Here is a 19,114-nt window from a genome sequence, read left to right as displayed (position 1 = left end):
GGCAGAGGAGAGCCAGCTGTCCAAGGACAGCAAATGCAGCTTGCAGAGAGGCTAGGTGCAGGGATGCACACTGAGTAGGCCAGCCAAGTTAGAGGCTTAACTCTCTTACCTGCTTGACACTGTTCAAGGCTATGTCCTTTCCAGGGCTCAGGTTGCACATTTCCATGACAGTACTTGCAGGGGTCATAGGTCTGTTTGCATGAGTATGATGTTTTGGCCCAGGGGCATTCATGTACAAGCAAATGTGAACTTGAAGCTTTATTTCTTTATACCAGGAAATGCCCGGCAGACAGCCTTAGTGCATGCTTGGTTCCCATTCCCCAGAGAAAGGGATGGGAGGGGTGCCCAGAGATGGGGGGGGGGTAGAGTGGGCTGTCTGTCAGCATGACTGGGTGGTAAACTCGATGGTGTTTGTGGAGGGAGACCACAAAGATCACTGACCTAACTCATTTGTGTGATTTTATCTTATCTGTGTTTTATTTTACAGTAAAGTAGAAAACCCCCCCAGAACTCAAAAAGTTGTCATTCTGTGTTCATTTTGAGAATTAAGATTCTGTAGCTGAAAAATGTCATTAGTGTTTGGTGTTTATTCTTCATTATCTGCATCATCTATAAGGTGGTTGATATGTGGTTTTACTTTAATGGTACATCATTGTAATTTTTATTTCTCTTAAGTAAATAATTTTCATTTAAGGAAACACTTCTTGGTTAATTATAAAATGAAGAGTTACTGGTATTTCAAGGGGAGATGGAGCTGAACATCTCCGTCTAATCTTGAGAGAAATTAATACACACTTAGTTCTTTTTTTTCCAGATGCCTGATAAACTAATTTTTTCTTTCCATTTGTGGAGCAGAGCCTTTGTGGAGTTTTCACGTAATCCAACAGAGAGGTTTAAAACTCTTCCTGCAGTGTATATGGCAATTAAGATGTCTCAGCTGAAAGTCTCCCTTGAACTGAACGTCCACTCTGCAGAGGAGATTGAAGGGAAGGTGCAAGGAGGGGCTGTCTCAAAGCTCAGGAGCACCAGGTATTTCAGAAGGCAGCCGGGCAGGCCTCTGTCCACCTGCTTTCGCAGTTTCAGAGGCTGCATTTAAATGAACCTTGCAGCCAGAGTCCTGGTTTCCTCATCTCCTGGCTGTGTGTACTTGGGCACATTACTTGACCTCTCTGAACCTTGGTGCTTTTTTCATCTGTTTGTTTTTTTCCGGTTTTATGGCAAAATAATTGCCATCCATCGCTGTGCACGTTGAAGGCGTTCAGCATGACAGTTGCGTTCCTTACACTGTGAAGTGACTACCACAGGACATTCAGCTAACACAAAGATTTCTCCTTGTGATGAGGACTCTTAGGGTCTGTCCTCCTAATGACTTTCCTGTACATCTTACGGTAGTGTTGGCGGTTGGGGCCATGCGGCACGCTCTGTCCCTAGGACCCAGCGCGGAGCTGCTTACGGTAGTGTTGGCGGTCTGGGCCGTGCGGCACGCTCTGTCCCTAGGACCCACCCAGCGCGGAGCTGCAGCTTTGAACCGCCTTCCTCCTGCTCCTCCCTCTCCTTCCCTCCGTCTCTGGTACCTTGAGTCTGAGCTCTTTTTAAATAGACTCTTAAAAAAAAAAAGATTCTACATGTAAGTGAGACCACACAGGGTTTGTCTGACTTATTTCACTCGGCATATTGCCTTCGAGAGCTATCCATGTTGTCGTGGATGGTAGCATTTCCTTGTTTTTCTTATGGCTGAATACTATCGCACCACATCTGTCTACCACAACTTCCTCATCCATTCATCCAGTGCGGGGCACGCAGTTTGTTTCCATGTCTTGTCTGTTGTATGTAGTGCTGCTGTGAACACGGGGATGCAGATACCTTTCTGAGGTAGAATGGGTGATGGCTGGCTGGCTGGACACCTAAGTTGACAAAAGGTGGCTAAAGGCTCTGGATGACTAGTGATATTGAGTATCTTTTCATGTGCCTGTTTGCCTTTTGTGTATCTTCTTCAGAGAAATCTCTATTCAAGGCTTTTGGCCATTAAACAATTTTTTTTCTGCTTGAGTTGTGTCTGTTTAATTGATATGGTACCTATTGTACAAGATTGTTGAGAAGATTGAGTGGAATCATGAAAGTAATTCTCAGGTTAAATAGAAGGGATGAGACCTAATAGGAGCTCCTCATTTCTTTTGTTTAAGCACAGGGGCATATTCTCTGTCCTCAGCAGAGCAGATGGTAGGACAGAACAGAGATGCAGCCGGGAGCACCTGGGGGCTGGCCAGCACAAGCTGCCCCTCCCTCGTGGAGGAACAGGAAGGCTGGGTTGCCCGTGTGGGTGGCCCCGCGTGGTGGCACTCGCCACTTGGCAGCTGTCATCGGGCATGTGGATTTTTTTTTCTTGGGCCAAATTAAATCACCCTTCAGAATTTATGAAGGATTCCTTTGCCTTTTGGTCACACTTTTTGAGTACCGTGTGTAAGAATTCTCAGTCATCCTTTCTTATTTGTGACCTTTTTAATTTTATGAGGAACTTGACAGGAATTTGGGGGAATTGGTGAGAAAGGGAGATATGTCCCACTGAATCTCATCCCGTGGGGGAGGTTTAGATTCTGAGACTCGGGGGGTGCAGCGGGTTAGGTCTGTAACACAGGGAGGACCTTTTCTTCTGGTACCTTTGCCTGAGTCACTCTTCAGAAATGGGTCTGAAAGTTGAGAGGGTTGGGTCAGGATCCCTTGTATAATTTTTCTTCATCTTAGAATAAAAGCATTAGGAAAGGGACATTTTGTTTTTATCAAATTTGTATTTCACATTCTCGAACTTCAGCATTTACTCTCTTACTGTCCTAAGGGATGAATGATAACTCCTTGGTTTATCAGAAAATCATGTATGTCTTTTCTAACGGCATTGAACAGGGCATGGATTCTGGTACTTTCGGAAAGGTCAGAGTCACCTCTGAAACCAGAAATTAGGAAACATTGCAGGTCTTAGATTTAGAATGTGTTCCCTTAAACGTCGATCTTCTGTAAGAGTCTTGATCTTTAGAATCTATTGTTGAAGGGTAGTGTGTAACTCTTGGGTTGCACGGACCTCCAGGGCAGCTCAGGAAGCTGCCGGAAACTCAAATTTGAGATGAAACCAAATTTGTCATCTCCAGGTTAGGTGTTTTATTAAAATGTTCTTTTCTTGTATAAGCACTGGAATAGTTGGGGCAGTAACTTCACATACGGAAGTACGTTTTCTTTGCAATACCTGACTTTTACTTTTATTTTTTTAAATCACGTTACATAGGGTAAATGTGGACTTCCAGAAGCAGACAGTAGATCCTATGCAAGTCTCATTTAACACGTTCGACAGATCGCGGACAATCACAGATCTCCTCTTAACAATTGATGTCACAGAGGTGAGATGTTGTGCTTGAATCATTAGAAGTTTTCTGTCGTCTTCACCTGGAATTGTCATGTTGTAGACGTGAAATAGCACACGTACACACACGCGCACACGCACGCACAGCCTGTGCACCTTAGTGATCAAGTAAATGCAGGTGGGTTTGAGTTACTGTACTTGTTAAATAGAAATGTGGCTACAACACAGAATGAAACAAATACTCATTCTAGAATCAGAGTGATTTTTAAAATGTTAGGTACCGTCTAAGATGCTCAAACACTAATTTTGGCGGTGTGATAGACGTGAGCATTCTAGTTGGCGTAGTGGCGCACGGCTGTGTAACTCAGTTATGGCAGGAAAGCTGGCGTTGGCACTCTCTAAGGTGTGGTTGTTACTTCTTCAAATAAACTGTCAGCGGGAAATACGTACCACTTCCTGGTAAATCTGTGACTACACTCACCAGGAGACTTCACACACAAGCCTGGGCTCCAGGCCGACGGGGAAACTGCAGCCGGTGTGGGTCTGTGCCTGGCAGCATGGGCAGGAGGTGCTCAGGGAGGCCCTTCTCCAAGGAACACCCGCTCCTCCTTCTCCCACTTGTCACTGACCTTTCAGGGGCTGCGTTCACAGCACACCTGCCCTCGCTGCCCTTGGGTGTGCCTGCACTCTGTGGGCTGGGCGTACTGCCTGGAGCCCATCTCAAATAAAACAGTCTGGCCTTCTGTGCCCTCTCAGAGCCTTTCATGTTTTGTGTGCTGGCAAGTCTCACACCTCTGAGAGAGGGGTCTGGGACACACGTGTCCTCACTGCAGGTGACCAGGGAGCCCTCTTGTTCGTAAGCACCTATTCAAAGCCTGTAGAATTACTTAAGTTCCAGGGGAATCCAGCTTGTGAAGTGTAGTATGAGAGTCAGCCCTGTGGTGTGAGCTTATGATTACCTTGACATAGAAATCCTTTCTAGATTCCATCTCTGCTCCTTTTTCTTCTTTTTTAGGTCGTTGAGGTGGGACACTTTTGGGGATATAGGATTGATGAAAAAAACACCAGGATTCTGAAAAAGCTTACCGCTGAAATAAACCAACTGAAATTGGTGCCCTTGCCCGTCCACCCACATCCAGACTTGGTCTGTCTGGCTCCCTTTGCTGATTTTGATAAAGAAAGATACTTCAGAGCCCAAATCCTTTATGTGTCTGGGAACTCTGCCGAGGTATGTGTTTTTCTGTAATCACTGAAAGGGAAATGAGACAAACTTGTAGCAGTTTACAGAAAACCTTTTCTAATTTTAAGTGGAAATTAAATATAAAATCATTTCAGTTAGAAAAGTAGCCTCATAAAAAGTTATTTCCCTCAGTGCTATGTGGATTTTAGCTCCTGTCATAAGACTGCCAGATTCTGGAGCTAGAGTAGATCCTTGTGTGGCCACTGGTCAGGTGGCGTGTGGTGTCTGACCCCATATTAAAGTGTGTCCTTTCCCCGTTCTCTAGGTGTTCTTTGTAGACTATGGTAATAGATCTCATGTAGATCTGGATCTTTTAATGGAGATTCCCTGTCACCTTCTTGAGCTCCCATTTCAGGTAAGGTAGAGAAGCCACTGGGTGTGAATGTGTAAGCTAGAAAGGATTCTCGAGGTCACACGGTCTACTCTCAGCCCACAGATAGGGGCCAAGTCCCAGAGTGGGAAGGGACTTGCTTGGTCATACAGGCCAAATTTGATCTCTGCTTTTTTCAAAAAATGTATTGCCACAGATATTTTTGTCAGTGTTGTTTGTGGAGTGAGTTAAAATATATGGAGAGTGGTTTCACACTTAGCAAAAACGGAGCTGTTTAATTGAAATAATTTAATTTCAAATACTTTCTCTGAGGTTTTTGGTTGTGTTGTAGACCGCTAGAACTTGGGTGGGCTAGATGTACCCGCGTGCCCTCTGTTGGTACAGAAACCGTTCAGAAGGCAGTCCAAACTTCTGTTTGGGTTGAAAAGCAACATCCAGTATCTTTACCTATGAAATCCTCACTTTGTGAAATACCCCCCACTTTTTAAAAACTATATATAATCATTTACTTATTTATTGTCGTTGACACAAAATACGGCGTTGGTTTCAGATGTACCACACGGTGAGTCCCAGCTCTGAAACTCGTGCTGTGCTCGCACACTTGCAGCCGCCGTCTGTGGCCGTACGACGCGAGTGCGACGCCCCTGCCCGTGCTCCTCATGCTGTCATCTCTTGTTCCTATGACCCGTCCGCTCCACTCCCTACACCTCTTCCCCGTTGTGCGCGCCCTCCATCCCCCGCCCCTCTGGCAGCCCACTTTGTATTTTGGTCTGTCTCTGCTTTCTGTTTGTTTCTTTTGTTTTTAGATTCCACATATAAGGGAAATCATATGACATCTGTCTTTCTCGCTCTGACTTATTTCGCTTAGCCTAATATTCTCTAGCTCCATTCATTTTGTTGCAAATGGAAGATCACATCCTTTTTGATGGCTGAGTAACATTCCATTATATGTCTACACCGCATCTTCCTCCTCCACTCATCTGCTAATGGACCCAAATTGTTTTTAGTAGGACTTTTATGAGAATGTTGGTGAAGATCCATGTTGAGGGCCACGTTTCAGCAGTATGTGGGGTGAGTTTCACTCATTTATAAAGTTGGTTCAGCCATGCTTTTCTGTCCTGTAGGCATTGGAATTTAAGATTTGCAAGATGCGCCCCTCCGCAAAGTCTCTCGTGTGTGGTGAGCCCTGGAGCAGTGGGGCCAGCCAGCGGTTTGCCTCCCTGGTGAGCGGCTGCGCGCTCCTTGTCAGGGTCTTCTCCGTTGTGCACAGTGTCCTGCACGTGGACGTGTACCGCTGCTCGGGGGCCCAGGACGCTGTCAGCGTAAGAGACGTCCTCATCAAGGAGGGCTACGCTGAGCTCGCGGAGGAGCCCTATGAGTCCAAGGTACGCATGTTCATCCTCGTTGTGGGAGTGCATGTGGCTGGTGCACGTGTGCGTGCGTGCGTTTGTGGGGGGGGCAGTGGAGAAGTGGGGGCGCCATTTTCCTCTCTTAGGGTGCTGATGGATGAATAGCTAGTGGTTTTTTTTTAATTTTTTTTTTTAAGATTTTATTTTATTTGACAGAGAGACAGCGAGAGAGGGAACACAAGCAGGGGGAGTGGCAGAGGGAGAAGCAGGCTTCCCGCGGAGCAGGGAGCCCGATGCGGGGCTCGATCCCAGGACTCTGGGATCATGACCTGAGCTGAAGGCAGATGCTTAACGACTGAGCTACCCAGGCGCCCCTAGATAGTGTACATTTTAAATGCCTTCTAGGTTTCTTTGACGCTAAATTATGGTGACTGGGTGTTACTTTTGTTAGCTTCCTTTTATTAGGCTATTTTTTTCTTCTTAGAATGAAAATTAGATGTAAAAATGTTCTTTATTTGGGGAGTTGTTTTTTCTGTAATGGATTCCAAGATTTAGCTCCCTAATGAAAGCAATTAATAAGGTATTTGTTTCAAGTATTTTGATATTTCAAAATGATTTTCAGCCATTTCTTTCAAAATTGGTTCTGAAGCTATTTTCCTTTGAAGGTTTCAGAGATGTCACCTTTGAGTCAGATGTTGAAGGCCATTTATTTTCCTTCTGTAATTTCTGCTGACAATGGTTGGGGGGGGGGGGCTGGGATTAAGGAAAGGGAAAACGGGCAACAGAACAGTAGCCAGAGAGCTGGCTGGACTTTGTATTTCCATGTGTGAGAAACCCTTTCGAGATTCTGGGAGTGTTCCTGGTGTGGAGCAGAAGTTTTGTGTACAGGAAGTTCTTTTAAGAGCTGTTTTTCACTCTCTTCAGTTTTCTGATGACTGAAAGACTGATGAATTGAGCCTGTTTTTTAATTTATTTGAGCAAGAGAGAGCACACAAGCCAGGGGGGAGGGACAGAAGCAGAGAGAGAAGTAGACTCCCTGAGGGGCGAGGAGCCTGATGCTGGACTTGATCCCAGGCCCCTGGGATCCTGACCTAAGCCGAAGGCAGACGCTTTACCGACTGAACCACCCAGGTGTTCCTGGTGAACTGAGCCTTCAATGAATCCTGTCTTACTTCTTTTGTTTGAATCTTAAAATGTGCTTACTTGCTAAAATTTTCTCCTGACCTTAGTGACCTAGTAATCAGCTAAGAATAAGGTCATGCCTGTGAAATACTTTGATTAGTTTGGAATAAAGTACTTTTAATACAGTTTTTCCTTTTAGCAAAATGAACTTTGTTTATTCTGCTCAGCAAAGCCATGAAGCTCTCAAGGGTCTCTTCTCCAAGTCCGTAGAAAGCATGGCAGAATTGTCTACATCGTCTCCTGTGAAGGATGATGAAAAGTACCTGATCCGGGTTTTGTTAGAGAGCTTTTCTTCTAATAAACTGGGTGCCCCCAACTGCAAGGTAATTTATAGTTGTTGCTTTAGAATACAATTTAAAACTTAAAGACATTTTATATTTATATGCTGAGTCATAACTAGTAGTCATGGTGTGCTTTTCTTTCCTGGTTTTCGATGTTGGTACTTTTTTCACAATGGTGCCTATCTTAGGGAAAAACCTGGGGTTTAGTGTAGAGAAACACTTAGACAAGTTCTTTTGTTTAAACCAGCCTTTCCAAAGGCGACCTGTGCTTGTTTACCCAGTTGGAGGAAGCAGTGTGTGGACTGTGGAGAACCAGGCCCACCGTGGAGGTGCCCCAGCCAGGGAGGTGGCCGAGCCCCAGCGGGCACTAGAGTCATTGCCCCTGCCTGTTTCCAAGAAGAGGCGGCCGCACACCCTCCTCCCCCTGCTCTGGGGCTCCCCTCTCGCCACCCCAGCCCCTGGCCCTGTGCTCTCAGTGCTCCCTACTCAGTCAGATTAGTCCTATACATTGAAAAGGATAATGCTTCTACTGAAGTGTTTGGCAGTATTTTCCTTGTTTGGCCAAACTCTTCCTTAAGTATATCGAGGAATGTTAGAGAAACCACTGAAAGAATCACTGCATCCCAGAAAAGCACCATAAGACATTTTTTTCCCCACTGCATCTTGGAGACGTTATAACTAAGGTGTAGCTCTGTTTTCTTTTTCAAAACGTGAGCTAACTTTTGGATTTTTAAAACTTATGTTAAATGATAACTTGCCTATTGGTAACATTTTGCATGTTTTTTTATTGACAGGTGATACTTCATGGGCCTTTTAACCCTTATGAACTGAAGTGTCATAGTTTGACCAGAATATCCAAGTTCAGGTGTGATTAACTTAGGTTCCCCATGGATTTCCTTTTCCTCTGCTCCTCTATTTACAGAGCTTAACAGAAACTAATCTTTCTTTAAACTGTGGAAACCTTCCCTTTTCCAGCTCCTTCTCATTCCTCTCCTAGCTCCAAATCCAAGATATTCTTTCTCTCTTATTCGAAAGTAAGACATTCTTGAGTATCTTCTAACAAGGGCCTCATTTTTTCTGTTCTTATTATAATTGTTTTTCATTCAGCAAACCTGTGAATGCCTGCTGTGTTCTGGGAACAGTGTATGGCTTGAGGGGAATGACAGTGAACAAAATATACTGTGTGATCCCTAAAATTGTGTGGTGGGGATGGTATGCAAGGGAAAATGGGTCCTCAGAAGAAGGGTTGTTGAGGCTCTTGAACATTATGAAAGGGGCTGTAGAACATTATAAAAGCATCTCAAGGGCCCCCTGAATGCACTCAGGCCGTGAAAGGCCATGGAGGTTTCCAGTCAGTGAGTGGGGAGGTGAAGGCGAGCTGGAGGGCGTTACCCAGCGTGGGCTTTGGCCTCAGTTTGACTTTGCACTTCAGAATGAGCGTAGTGAGGTTGGAGAGTGGGTGGGAAGCAGAAGGGCTGCAGAGCTGTGGCAGATGGGGACGAGCTTCGTAAGCAAGATCCAGACTTCATCTGAAGACAGTTGGAGAGCCTTATGTGTATTTTAAACACTGCCTTCGGCTACGAGGCAAACCCTCTAGGATAGGCATCTCTTGAAGCCTGTCAGAAATGCAGAGCTCAGGCCTCTTTTGCATAGAGCCTGCATTTTCATAAGATTTGTAGGTGGTCTGTAGGCCCCTTAAGGCATGTGGAGCCCAGTGTGAAGAATGCATTGGATTTGGGAGTAGAAGGATCCTCGGGTAGGAGCGTACTTCTGAGGCTGGTCACTGCTGTAATCCGGGTGGGTATGTCGTGGACCACGCTGAGTCCAGGGCAGGAGGTGCAGAGACACACTGCTTTATGGGAGCTTCGGGCGTGGAATCAGCAGCCTGACGTGTGATTAGACTCTGTGATGTGGGAAAGGGAAGAGTGGAGGATGCCCTTCCTGGGTGGCGGCGGGGCCTCTGCTGTGCAGTGCCAGAGGGGGGCGGGTGGCCGGGAGCCTAGGGGGTGTTGTCAGCGTGTGGGTGGTGTGGTGCTCAAGGTCCAGGGGTGGGAGGGAGATGAGGGCGGAGGGGGTGGTGGTGCTGGATGAAGAGGAGGAGGCGTGAAGGACACTTGGGTGTTAAACGGCTCTCACCTGTTGAGTGCTGCACTTGCCTGTTTGTGTCTTTGACATGTGTTAGCTGGGGGGTTGGGCACAGCACATTGCCTGGCGGGTGGACCAGCCTCTGTCTCCTGATGGTGCCCCTTTCAGATGTGTTTGGATCGAGAAGGAAAGCATCAACTCTGTCATCATCAGCGATGCCCCCGAGGACCTTCACCAGAAGATGCTGGTCGCAGCTTCCCTTTCCGTCAATGCGACTGGTGAGTCAGGGGCTGTGTTCCCTCCCTCTGTTACGAGAATGATTTACCCTATAATCAGCAAATTTATGTGCCTGTGCTCTATTTTCAGGCTGTTTTCTGAGTGCATTGGCTGATAGAAGTTTAAGAAATGGAGCACATCACCTTTCCTTTTGTACAAGGGTGTGGGTATTGATTTCTTGATCGATCATTCATTCCATCATGCTTGTCTACCAGGTAGAACAAACCCAGGTTCTTGGCCCTGGGACGAACCCAAAAGCCTGATGGAAGGGAAGAGAAGAGTAACCACACGAACGTTGTCCCCGACAGGACGCAGGCTGCAGCATGCTGGCCAGGCGGATGCTGCAGGGTGCCATGAGATCGGCCTCCAGGGGGCCCTTGGCTGTGGGGCCGTGCCCACAGGGACGGACTCCGTGGAGGAGGGGATGAAGAGTGTGCCCTGGGGGCGCAATATTCTGCAGAGGGAAGTCCGTGCCTGATGTCGCTTTTGTTGACTGTCCAACAGGGTCCACCATGCTGCTGAGAGAGACCTCTCTGATGCCACATGTTCCCGGCCTCCCGGCTCTCCTCAGCGCGCTGTTTGCACCGGTGATGGAGTTAAGGTTCGTCCATTCTGTCCAGGCTTTGTGAAATGAGAACCCAGTGGGGAGAAGCGGGCGCCTCTCCGCCTCCTCCTTGGGGAGAGGAGACACAGAGTACCCGGCCAGGGCGCTGGTGGCTCTTGTTGAGCTTCCCCGGGCTGTCGTGTGGTTGAAGCGGTGTTACTCTTCCTGACATACCTATACCTACACTTGGACTTAGTTCCCATACAGATAGACAGTATCACGTGGGGGCTTGAGGAACTGTGGGGCTGGAGAAAGAAAATCAGGAGCTGGGAATAGGCTCAGGATGAATAATGTCCAGATGGCTGCCTGTTGTTAAGGGGCCGTGAAGGTGGCTCTCCATTTTCTTGCTCCCACTTGGCAGCAGGCCGCCTTGTCAGTCCCATTGGTGATGGTAACCGGGGGGTAAGAGGGCAGACCGCTTTGCCAATTGTAGCTCTTGTTGGTGTCGAGATGAAACCGGAATTTGTCCTGAAAGCTTTAGCAGAGGGAGCTGTGTGAACAGGAGCAGAGCCCTCGACAGCATCCTTACCGTGGGGACAGCCACGTCATGTGGTCTTTATTTGACATTTGGTGCTTGCAGAGAGCATTTACCCTTGGGGAAGCGCTGATGGGCTTCTTCAGAGAGGCGAGAGCTACAGAGGAGCAAGGTTGGGTCTTGAGGAAGGCTTACGCCCCCAAGGAGATGCGTGGCTGGCTGGGGCAGCTGGTGGCTGGCGGCCCAACCCTTCTGCTTGCTCAGCCCTCTCACCATGTACCTCCTCAGAGTCTGCTAGCACAGTTTCAAAGAGTGGTCATTTTCAGTGTAGAAAACGATTGTGTATTTTTTTTGCACTGAAAATAAACACTAAGAATAATCTAGAAAAAGCTGAATGGGAAAAACCCGATCATTTTTAAACATTTAGTGAATTTATTTTCAGGATAATTATATACATTTTTTATTTTTAGGTCTTTGTCATACTACATCTTTTCCACAAGTACAAGCATTTTGACATTATTATGACATCTTTGTAAATATCTATTAAAGTAGAATATATTAAAATAGAGTATTTAGGGCACCTGGGTGGCTCAGTTGGTTAAGCGACGGCCTTTGGCTCAGGTCATGATCCTGGAGTCCTGGGATCGAGTCCCACATCAGTCAGGCTCCCTGCTCAGCGGGGAGTCTGCTTCTCCCTCTGACCCTCTTCCCTCTCGTGCTCTCTGTCTCTCATTCCCTCTCTCTCAAATAAATAAATAAATAATCTTTAAAATAGAATATTTAACGAATAAATAGAATAATAAAATATTAAAATAAAATTGTATCATATACCACCGAGTGGACATAAAATGGCTTTTATAAACACTGCCGTATTTTATTTACATATGTTTCTGACCCACTCTTGTCCCGAAAGGATTTAATTTGCCTTTAAATGTTGGAATTGGGCTTCTCTCTCATTTTACAATAATGATGTGATAAATATCTTGACGATATTTATCTTCTGAGTCCTCACAGGGGAGACAAGCCTGTAAAAACAGCGCATTACAGGTGATTATCTAACAAGGAAGAATGCTACTGTGTGCAAGTAGGGAGTGACTCAGTGAATATGTGAACACAAATTCCTCACCGACTGCTACTGATGATCTCCTTGCTTCTCTCATTAGATTAAGGTCCTGCTTGGACTTTTCTTCTAAATACGACCTTTTGGAGGGTATGTGTGATATGGTGTATTATTTTTAAATCTCCAAAGTGCAAGTGGTTATGTTACAGAGGCACTCAAGAAACGTGGAAATAATTGGTATTTAAAATACTATCTTTTTAGAACAAAATAAGCTTACTAGGAGAAGGTTATATATAAACAATATGTAGCACTTTGCACGTAGCTCATAGTCTCTATTCATTTTGGTGAGTTTAGTTTAAACGAGCCAGCATGGGGTAGTTTCTGTGACCATGTGGGTGACACTGGGTGGCTAGATGCATAGGCTCAGCTAGGTGGTCCCCGGGAGGGGAAGATGGGGCCTGGTGCTTTGTTATCGCAAGTCTGCCTCTGATGAGTTGAGTGAGCATTTTTTTAACTTGATGAGTTGGTAGGAGCCATTATTTGAGGGGCTTTGGAGGGAAAGGGGGTTTGATGTGGGCGAGCTCACTCCTCTCACGCGAGGCCTGGGCCCCAGAGTGGCTGCCTGAGCGGCTTTCCCTCCTGGCTGCGGCCCTGTGCCAGCTGTGGCTGGCAGGCCGCTGTCCCAACACAGAGCCCACAGCCTCTGGGGCAGCTCCATCACTGTCCTGTCAAGATTGACGGCAAACTGAAGACCAGAAGGAAATTTTGCTGCCTCCAGCATACAGTCTGCAGTGGTGTGTGGGTGGGTGCGGGGCGGTGCGCTGGTTATCTCCGCTAGCAAAGCAGAGAGGCACGAGAGGCCATGGTCCCCTGTCTGGCACCTGGGGACCACTGACCCAGCCACCGTTCCCGGCCCCTCCTCTGCACTTCTCACCGCCTCCCCTTGCTTTCGGCCAGTCTGGGGACCAGGCCTTGGTGGCTCAAGAAGGGTGCAGGTTTCCTGTCACCGTTGCCCCGGCCCCTGGCGGGCTTCGCCTCTCCTGCTGCTCCCGCGGCCCCTTCCCTGAACGTCCGCTTGCGTCCACTTGGGTGGCCTCAGTGCTGTTGTCCCCAGCGAGAGTGAAATGCTCCATAGTAGTGAGCCTGGCGTGTGCAGGAAGGGCAGCAGAGGTCGGAGCGCAGCTTCTGCTCGGTGCGCTGCTGTGGCGCCACCCTTACCTCCCCCTGGGGTCTCGCCGCTGGGGCTCAGGTCTTGCGGCCGGTGGGGAGGGCACCACCGGTGATGTCGGCCTGGCCGTTCTGGCGCCTTCCTCAGGGCAGTGCTCCAGCCCCACTGGGCAAAACTGCTAAGAACTAATGTGAGTGGGTTAAAGGGAACTTTGCTGTTACTGTTTGTGCCGGTTACGTTGGCTGCATGGTAGTTATTCCCAGCAGCCCTCTCGGTGCTACGGGAAGAACTCAGACGGGGCCCACCAGGGGTGCCTTCTCTCCTCCTTGGCACAGGAGGCCCTAATGGCGGAGGGGTGGAAATGAGGCCTTGGCTTCTCTGCTCACATGTCTGGTGGTTGATTCTGGCCTGGGGCTGGAGGCCTCAGTTTCTTCTCCTGAGGCTCCTGAGGCCCTCCCTATGTGGGGGATCTGTGTGGGCTCACTGGGGCTTCCTCAGGCATGGTGGCTGGGTGCCAAAGGTCAGCGTCCTGAGAGAGAGCTGGGTGGGAGCTCTGTCCTCTCTTATGACCAGCCTCAGAAGTGCCCCCGTCCCACCCAGACCCAGGGTGTGGGACCACAGGGCCCACTTGTCACTGGAAAGTGTCAGTTTTCCATTGTGAGAATAGCCCAGAGGATGAGAACTGCTGACCCCACCATCTGTACAACCTGCCACCTTCTGTACGGTGACATACCGTTTGAATTGTTTACGGTGTAGTTGTGTACTGCTCTTTCAGAAAACCTTGATCTAACTCTCTTGTTTTTAAAAAGCCTTAGAAAACTTGAGAATAATGCAGGCTGCCTCTAAATGTTGGAAGTGTGAGGTGATGGGCACGTGTGGTAAGAGGGGGCACTTTTGGGTCTGGTGGGAAGGCTGTGGCAGCAGGTGCACCTGGCCTTGCTCTCTGGCTTGCCACGTGCTGCCAGGCCTGGGCAGGGTCTCTGCCTCTGAGGTTTCCCTGTCTGTGAGGAAGGGCTTGTTGGGGCTGTTGTGAGCTGACGGGAGGCGGGGGCTCCCTGAGATGTAGAGTGCACAGCACAGCATCTGGGGCTGGGCAGCACTCCGCAGATGGCCGGTGCTGTGAGTGTGTCCATCCTACACCGCTTGTTCAGGCAGCATCGCCGGGAAGCTCCTTCCCAGGGAGTAGCCGCAGCAGGATTTGGAAATGTCAGTAGACTTTTAACAAATAAGGGACAATTGTCCCTTAAAAAACACTGCCTGCTGTTTTTTTTTTTTTTTTTAAGATTTTATTTATTTGAGAGAGAGAGAGAGAGAGCACATGGGGCGGGGGTCAGAGGGAGAAGCAGACTCCCCGCTGAGCAGGGAGCCCGATGCGGGATTCGATCCCGGGACTCCAGGATCATGACCCGAGCCGAAGGCAGTCACCTAACTACTGAGCCACCCAGGCGCCTGGCACAGCCTGCTGTTGAGGGGAAGCCTTACTGATAACCTAGAGTCAACGAACCTTTACTTTATATGTGTATGTTATGCCATATTCTTGTAATCAGGTGAGCTAGAGAAAAGAAATTGTTTTTCAACAAGTTCCCAAAACTTTTCCAATGTATTCGTTGAAAACAATCCACGTGTAACTAGAGCTGCACAGTTTAAACCCATGGGTCAACTGAACTTTGTAGATTAGCACAACGCACGCTGCAGAATATTTAACAGAGCTTTTTTACATGGAAGTTCCAGACTGACTAACGTTTAACTTTTGAAGAGATATGTTTCCTTCTTCGGCTCATGCGGGGGTTCTAGGTTAGCTGACAGTACAGGTTGCTCTTCTGTTGCATTTATTTTAAACCTGATCATCTAGAGATGTTAGACCTTCCAAGCATAGCCGTTGTCAGCTTACGGAAACTTGAGTTCCTTTACGTAAGTTGTCTCAGAATGAATTACGTCTCTGGCGTGCCTTTGGCTGTATCTTCATGGAACACACTTGGCTTTTGTTCCATGATTTTGGCAGTTCTCCGTCAGAGTTTAAAATATGTATTATAAAGGAAGTAAAAATATTTCCGTGGTCCTAATTACTACTAGGTTCATATGAGTTTTTAGGATCCCCAGAAAAAAATTAAAGCCAGTGCTTTAGTTAGCTTTATTGATTTAAGGTTTAGAGTCGATGAGCAGAGAATTACTACCTTGGTATGGGTCAGTTCAAGATTGAATCTTTTGGGACTCTCCTTGTTGATACGTGTTTGTTACCACATGTGAGGGACCCATGTAAATGTCAGCAGCAGTTAGTGAGGTGGAGGTGATGTGGCATTTTATTAACCGTGATGAAAAGCCGTTAGTCTTACTGTTGGTGACCCGGAGCTATTACCTCTTTTCTGGAAAGATTTTCTGTATATTGAAATTGAATTTATGTTCTATTAAAAATCATGTGGGGAACATAACTGTTTAAAGAGACACTTTGGTGACTCTTTTGTAAAGCAGATGCTCAGCACCTAATTTATAAGTCTCAATTCTGGCTCTCTTCTTTGCGTTTACTTAAAGTGGGATTCTCTTTCATTTTCATGAAAGTGAAAAAGAAGTGTGTGTGTGTGTGTGTGTGTGTGTGTATCTTTAGGGCTAAGAAGAAAGCTCTGTTTTTGCCTAGATTATTTGCATCACAACTTTATTGATCTAGATTATGGGAAAAGGTATGAGTTAAGAGTCAAAGAAAATTAGCAAAACATTTTAAAAGATATTAAGTGTTAATATCTGTTCATTCTTTGGGGGCGCCTGGGTGGCTCAGTTGGTTAAGCGACTGCCTTCGTCTCAGGTCATGATCCTGGAGTCTCAGGATCGAGTCCCACATCGGGCTCCCTGCTCAGTGGGGAGTCTGCTTCTCCCTCTGACCCTCTTTCCCTCTCGTGCTTTCTATCTCTCATTCTCTCTCTCTCTCAAATAAATAAATAAAATCTTTAAAAAAAATATCTGTTCATTCTTTTTATTATTTGTTGATCCTGTTGTGGGCTGTGGTGCTGTGCTGGCTTTGAAACTAACACCTGGGGACAGGAGAAGGAGCCTGGGGGCAGAGGGCTCTGGGCACATGGCGGGGAGGAAGGGTTCCCCTCTGGGGGAGCCTGACCGGCCTGTAGGGAAGTTAGAGGAGCTGGAGCCTGGGCAGGGGTTGATGGGGGGAGAGGAGAATGTGGTTTGAGATGGTACGGAGGAGCGAAGCAGAGACTGGACGCTCTGTGGCTTGGAGTAGCTCAGGTTTTGCTCAAAATGCCACAGGAAACCACAGGAAGCCCTTAAGCAAGGGGCGGGATGACTGGATTTGTTTTGAAAACCAACACTCTCTGCTGTGTGGGAACCAGACTCAAATAAGCAGGAGTAGCTGTGGGGAAAGTGGGTCAGAAAGTAGTCGCGTGAGTCCAGGTGAGACGTGGTGGTGGCTTGGACCAGGCAGGTGGCAGCTGAGATGGAGAGGATGATCAGGTTTGGGAAACCTTGAATACGGAAGTGACAGCACACAGTGCTGCAGAGGAGCGGGCTGTTTTGGTGAAACGATATGACGCTTCGTATTGTGTGTACAGTTGTTTGAGGAGAGGAAGGTGGGACAAACATTTTTTTTTATTTTAAGATTTTTTATTTATTTATTCATGAGAGACGAGAGAGAGAGAGAGAGAGAGGCAGAGGGAGAAGCAGGCTCCCGAGGAGCAGGGAGCCTGACGCGGGACCCGATCCCAGGACCCTGGGATCATGACCTGAGCCGAAGGCAGACGCTTAACCATCTGAGCCACCCAGGCGGCCCGGGACAAACATCTTGTAAGCTTTTACTAAGTGCTAGACTTCTTTCACAAGCCATAAATATATGTGTATAACCTTTTCTGCAGAAACCTCACTAATAAGAATTTAACGCAGGGGAAGAATTCAAAGGTAGGAAAGAAAAAATGTAATAAAATATTCTTTATGTTATCTGCTGTAGTGAGAAATAGAAACCTAAATAATGGATTAATAAATACATTAACTGTCCTTATAACTATGTATACTCTATTAATTTTCACTATAAAAACTGGAAGAGAAAATACAAAAATGAAATTAGTTGCCGTACCTAGGGTTGGCAGAACTCAGGATGATTGCACTGGCCAGTTCCTTTGATACTAAAACAGTGGTTTAATAATTTTGAAATATTAATTCTTCTAAAAACTTTTCATTCAGGGTTGATCGGGATGGAAAATGCTATACTGGAGTCCTCTGTGGTTTGGGGTGGAATCCAACTACAGGGGCCCCCATACTGCCAGAGCATGACATCGAGCTAGCGTTCGACGTTCAGTTCAACGTGGAAGATATCATAGAGGTAAGACCGACGTGTCCAGCACACGCTGGGGCAGCTGTCTCTCTTCCGTGGTCAGTTTGCACACCCATTTAGCAGTGACCGTGGTGCTTGACACGGGGCTTTAAATACAGACCTGCGCCTCTGGTCCCAGAGGCGCCTCTCTCCCTGCACCTGCCTATTTGACTTTTGTGTGTGGAGTCTCTTCGTGACAGAGATGGTGCTGTCTGAATTTCTCCTGTGGGGTCTTCCAGCCACAGTAAGCTTTTCTGGGCAGTGGAAATAAACACCAGGGCAATAGGACTGCTGTGACTCTCTGTCCAGTTCTCCTACTAGTCCAGACTAGCCACGCATCCTTGCTGCTCGGTGGTGGGAAGAGAGGAAGCGAAGTCCTGTCCGGCTTCATTCTGCTTACGGGAGTGGGGGCCCTGTTGAGCAGACAGCTCTACTACAGCTAGGATTAAGCACTTAGAAACTTTGGAAGCAGGTTGACAAAGTAATTTTATGGCTTTTGAATCTAATAATGAAAAATTTGGGCTTGTATTTTGTATGCTTTTATTCTTATATTTCATTGTTGTAGTAATTCAGTTTTATTGCATTTTACAAAGTGAGGAGTAAAGCTGGTCCTTCACCACAGATAGTTTGAGCAGCTGTAGAGTACCTGACCCCTCTTTCTTCTCAGCAGTTGTACAGAGTAGGTGAGGTGGGCATCACTGCGTCGAAGGGGGTGGGGAAAAGCAGGCTGCTGAGGTAAGCCGTGCCATGCTTACCCTTCTGCCGGAGGATACTGCTGTTACCACTAGTCAGCGTTCCGTTTTATTGACTTAACTGCTCTTTTACTTCTAGGTGCTTTGGGCTTAAAGATACTCTTTAGATCATAGGCTTAATTGTAAAATGTAAAATGATAAAACTTCAAGAAGTAAATATAGGAGAAAATATGTATGACCTTGGGTTTAGCAGTGAGTTTGTAGAAGCAGCACCAAAAGCACAGTCTGTTAAAGAAAATATTGAGAAGCTGGACTTTGTCAAAATTAAAAACTTTGCTCTGCCGAAAACCCTGCTAAGAGGGTTAAAGGACAGGCTGGCTGTTCACAGGAGAAGATACTTGCGAATCATTTATGTGATAAAGGACTTTCATCTATAATATGTAAGGAAGTCTTAAGACCTGGTAATTAAAAAAAAAGTACCTAGATGACACTATGGACAACAATAAACACGGACAGACGCTCAACATCCTGTTCATTAGGAAATGCAAATTAGGACCACGATGACATTCCTCTGCACGCCTGTTCTAGTGGCTGCCGTCCAGAACCTGACAGTAATGGATGTCAGCGAGCATGTGGAGCACCGGGAACTCTGCTCGGTGCTGGTGGGAATGCAGAGTGGAACTCCTGTTTTGGAAGACAAGATTCGTAAA

At 47.0% G+C, this 19,114-nt stretch overlaps 1 protein-coding gene across 3 annotated transcripts in view; it reads left to right on the top strand.

The window, feature by feature from the left end:
* Window positions 1-19,114, top strand: part of TDRD9 (tudor domain containing 9) — a 115,184-nt gene that overhangs the window by 83,520 nt on the left and 12,550 nt on the right. For 2 of the 3 annotated variants that reach the window (XM_035728297.1, XM_035728296.1), the window contains 10 exons: window positions 856-1,029; window positions 3,275-3,386; window positions 4,365-4,577; window positions 4,855-4,944; window positions 6,045-6,305; window positions 7,619-7,774; window positions 8,527-8,597; window positions 9,986-10,095; window positions 10,598-10,694; window positions 17,583-17,721. In XM_035728297.1, the coding sequence (XP_035584190.1) occupies window positions 856-1,029; window positions 3,275-3,386; window positions 4,365-4,577; window positions 4,855-4,944; window positions 6,045-6,305; window positions 7,619-7,774; window positions 8,527-8,597; window positions 9,986-10,095; window positions 10,598-10,694; window positions 17,583-17,721 (1,423 nt within the window). The remainder of the gene's footprint in view (window positions 1-855; window positions 1,030-3,274; window positions 3,387-4,364; window positions 4,578-4,854; window positions 4,945-6,044; window positions 6,306-7,618; window positions 7,775-8,526; window positions 8,598-9,985; window positions 10,096-10,597; window positions 10,695-17,582; window positions 17,722-19,114) is intronic. The other variant, XM_035728298.1, reaches the window with a different exon arrangement.

This window comes from Zalophus californianus, chromosome 6, assembly GCF_009762305.2.
Source record: "Zalophus californianus isolate mZalCal1 chromosome 6, mZalCal1.pri.v2, whole genome shotgun sequence".
NCBI classification, from domain to species: Eukaryota; Metazoa; Chordata; class Mammalia; order Carnivora; family Otariidae; genus Zalophus; species Zalophus californianus.
Note: the sequence above shows the minus strand (reverse complement) of the source record. Positions and strands in the feature narration are given on the sequence as shown.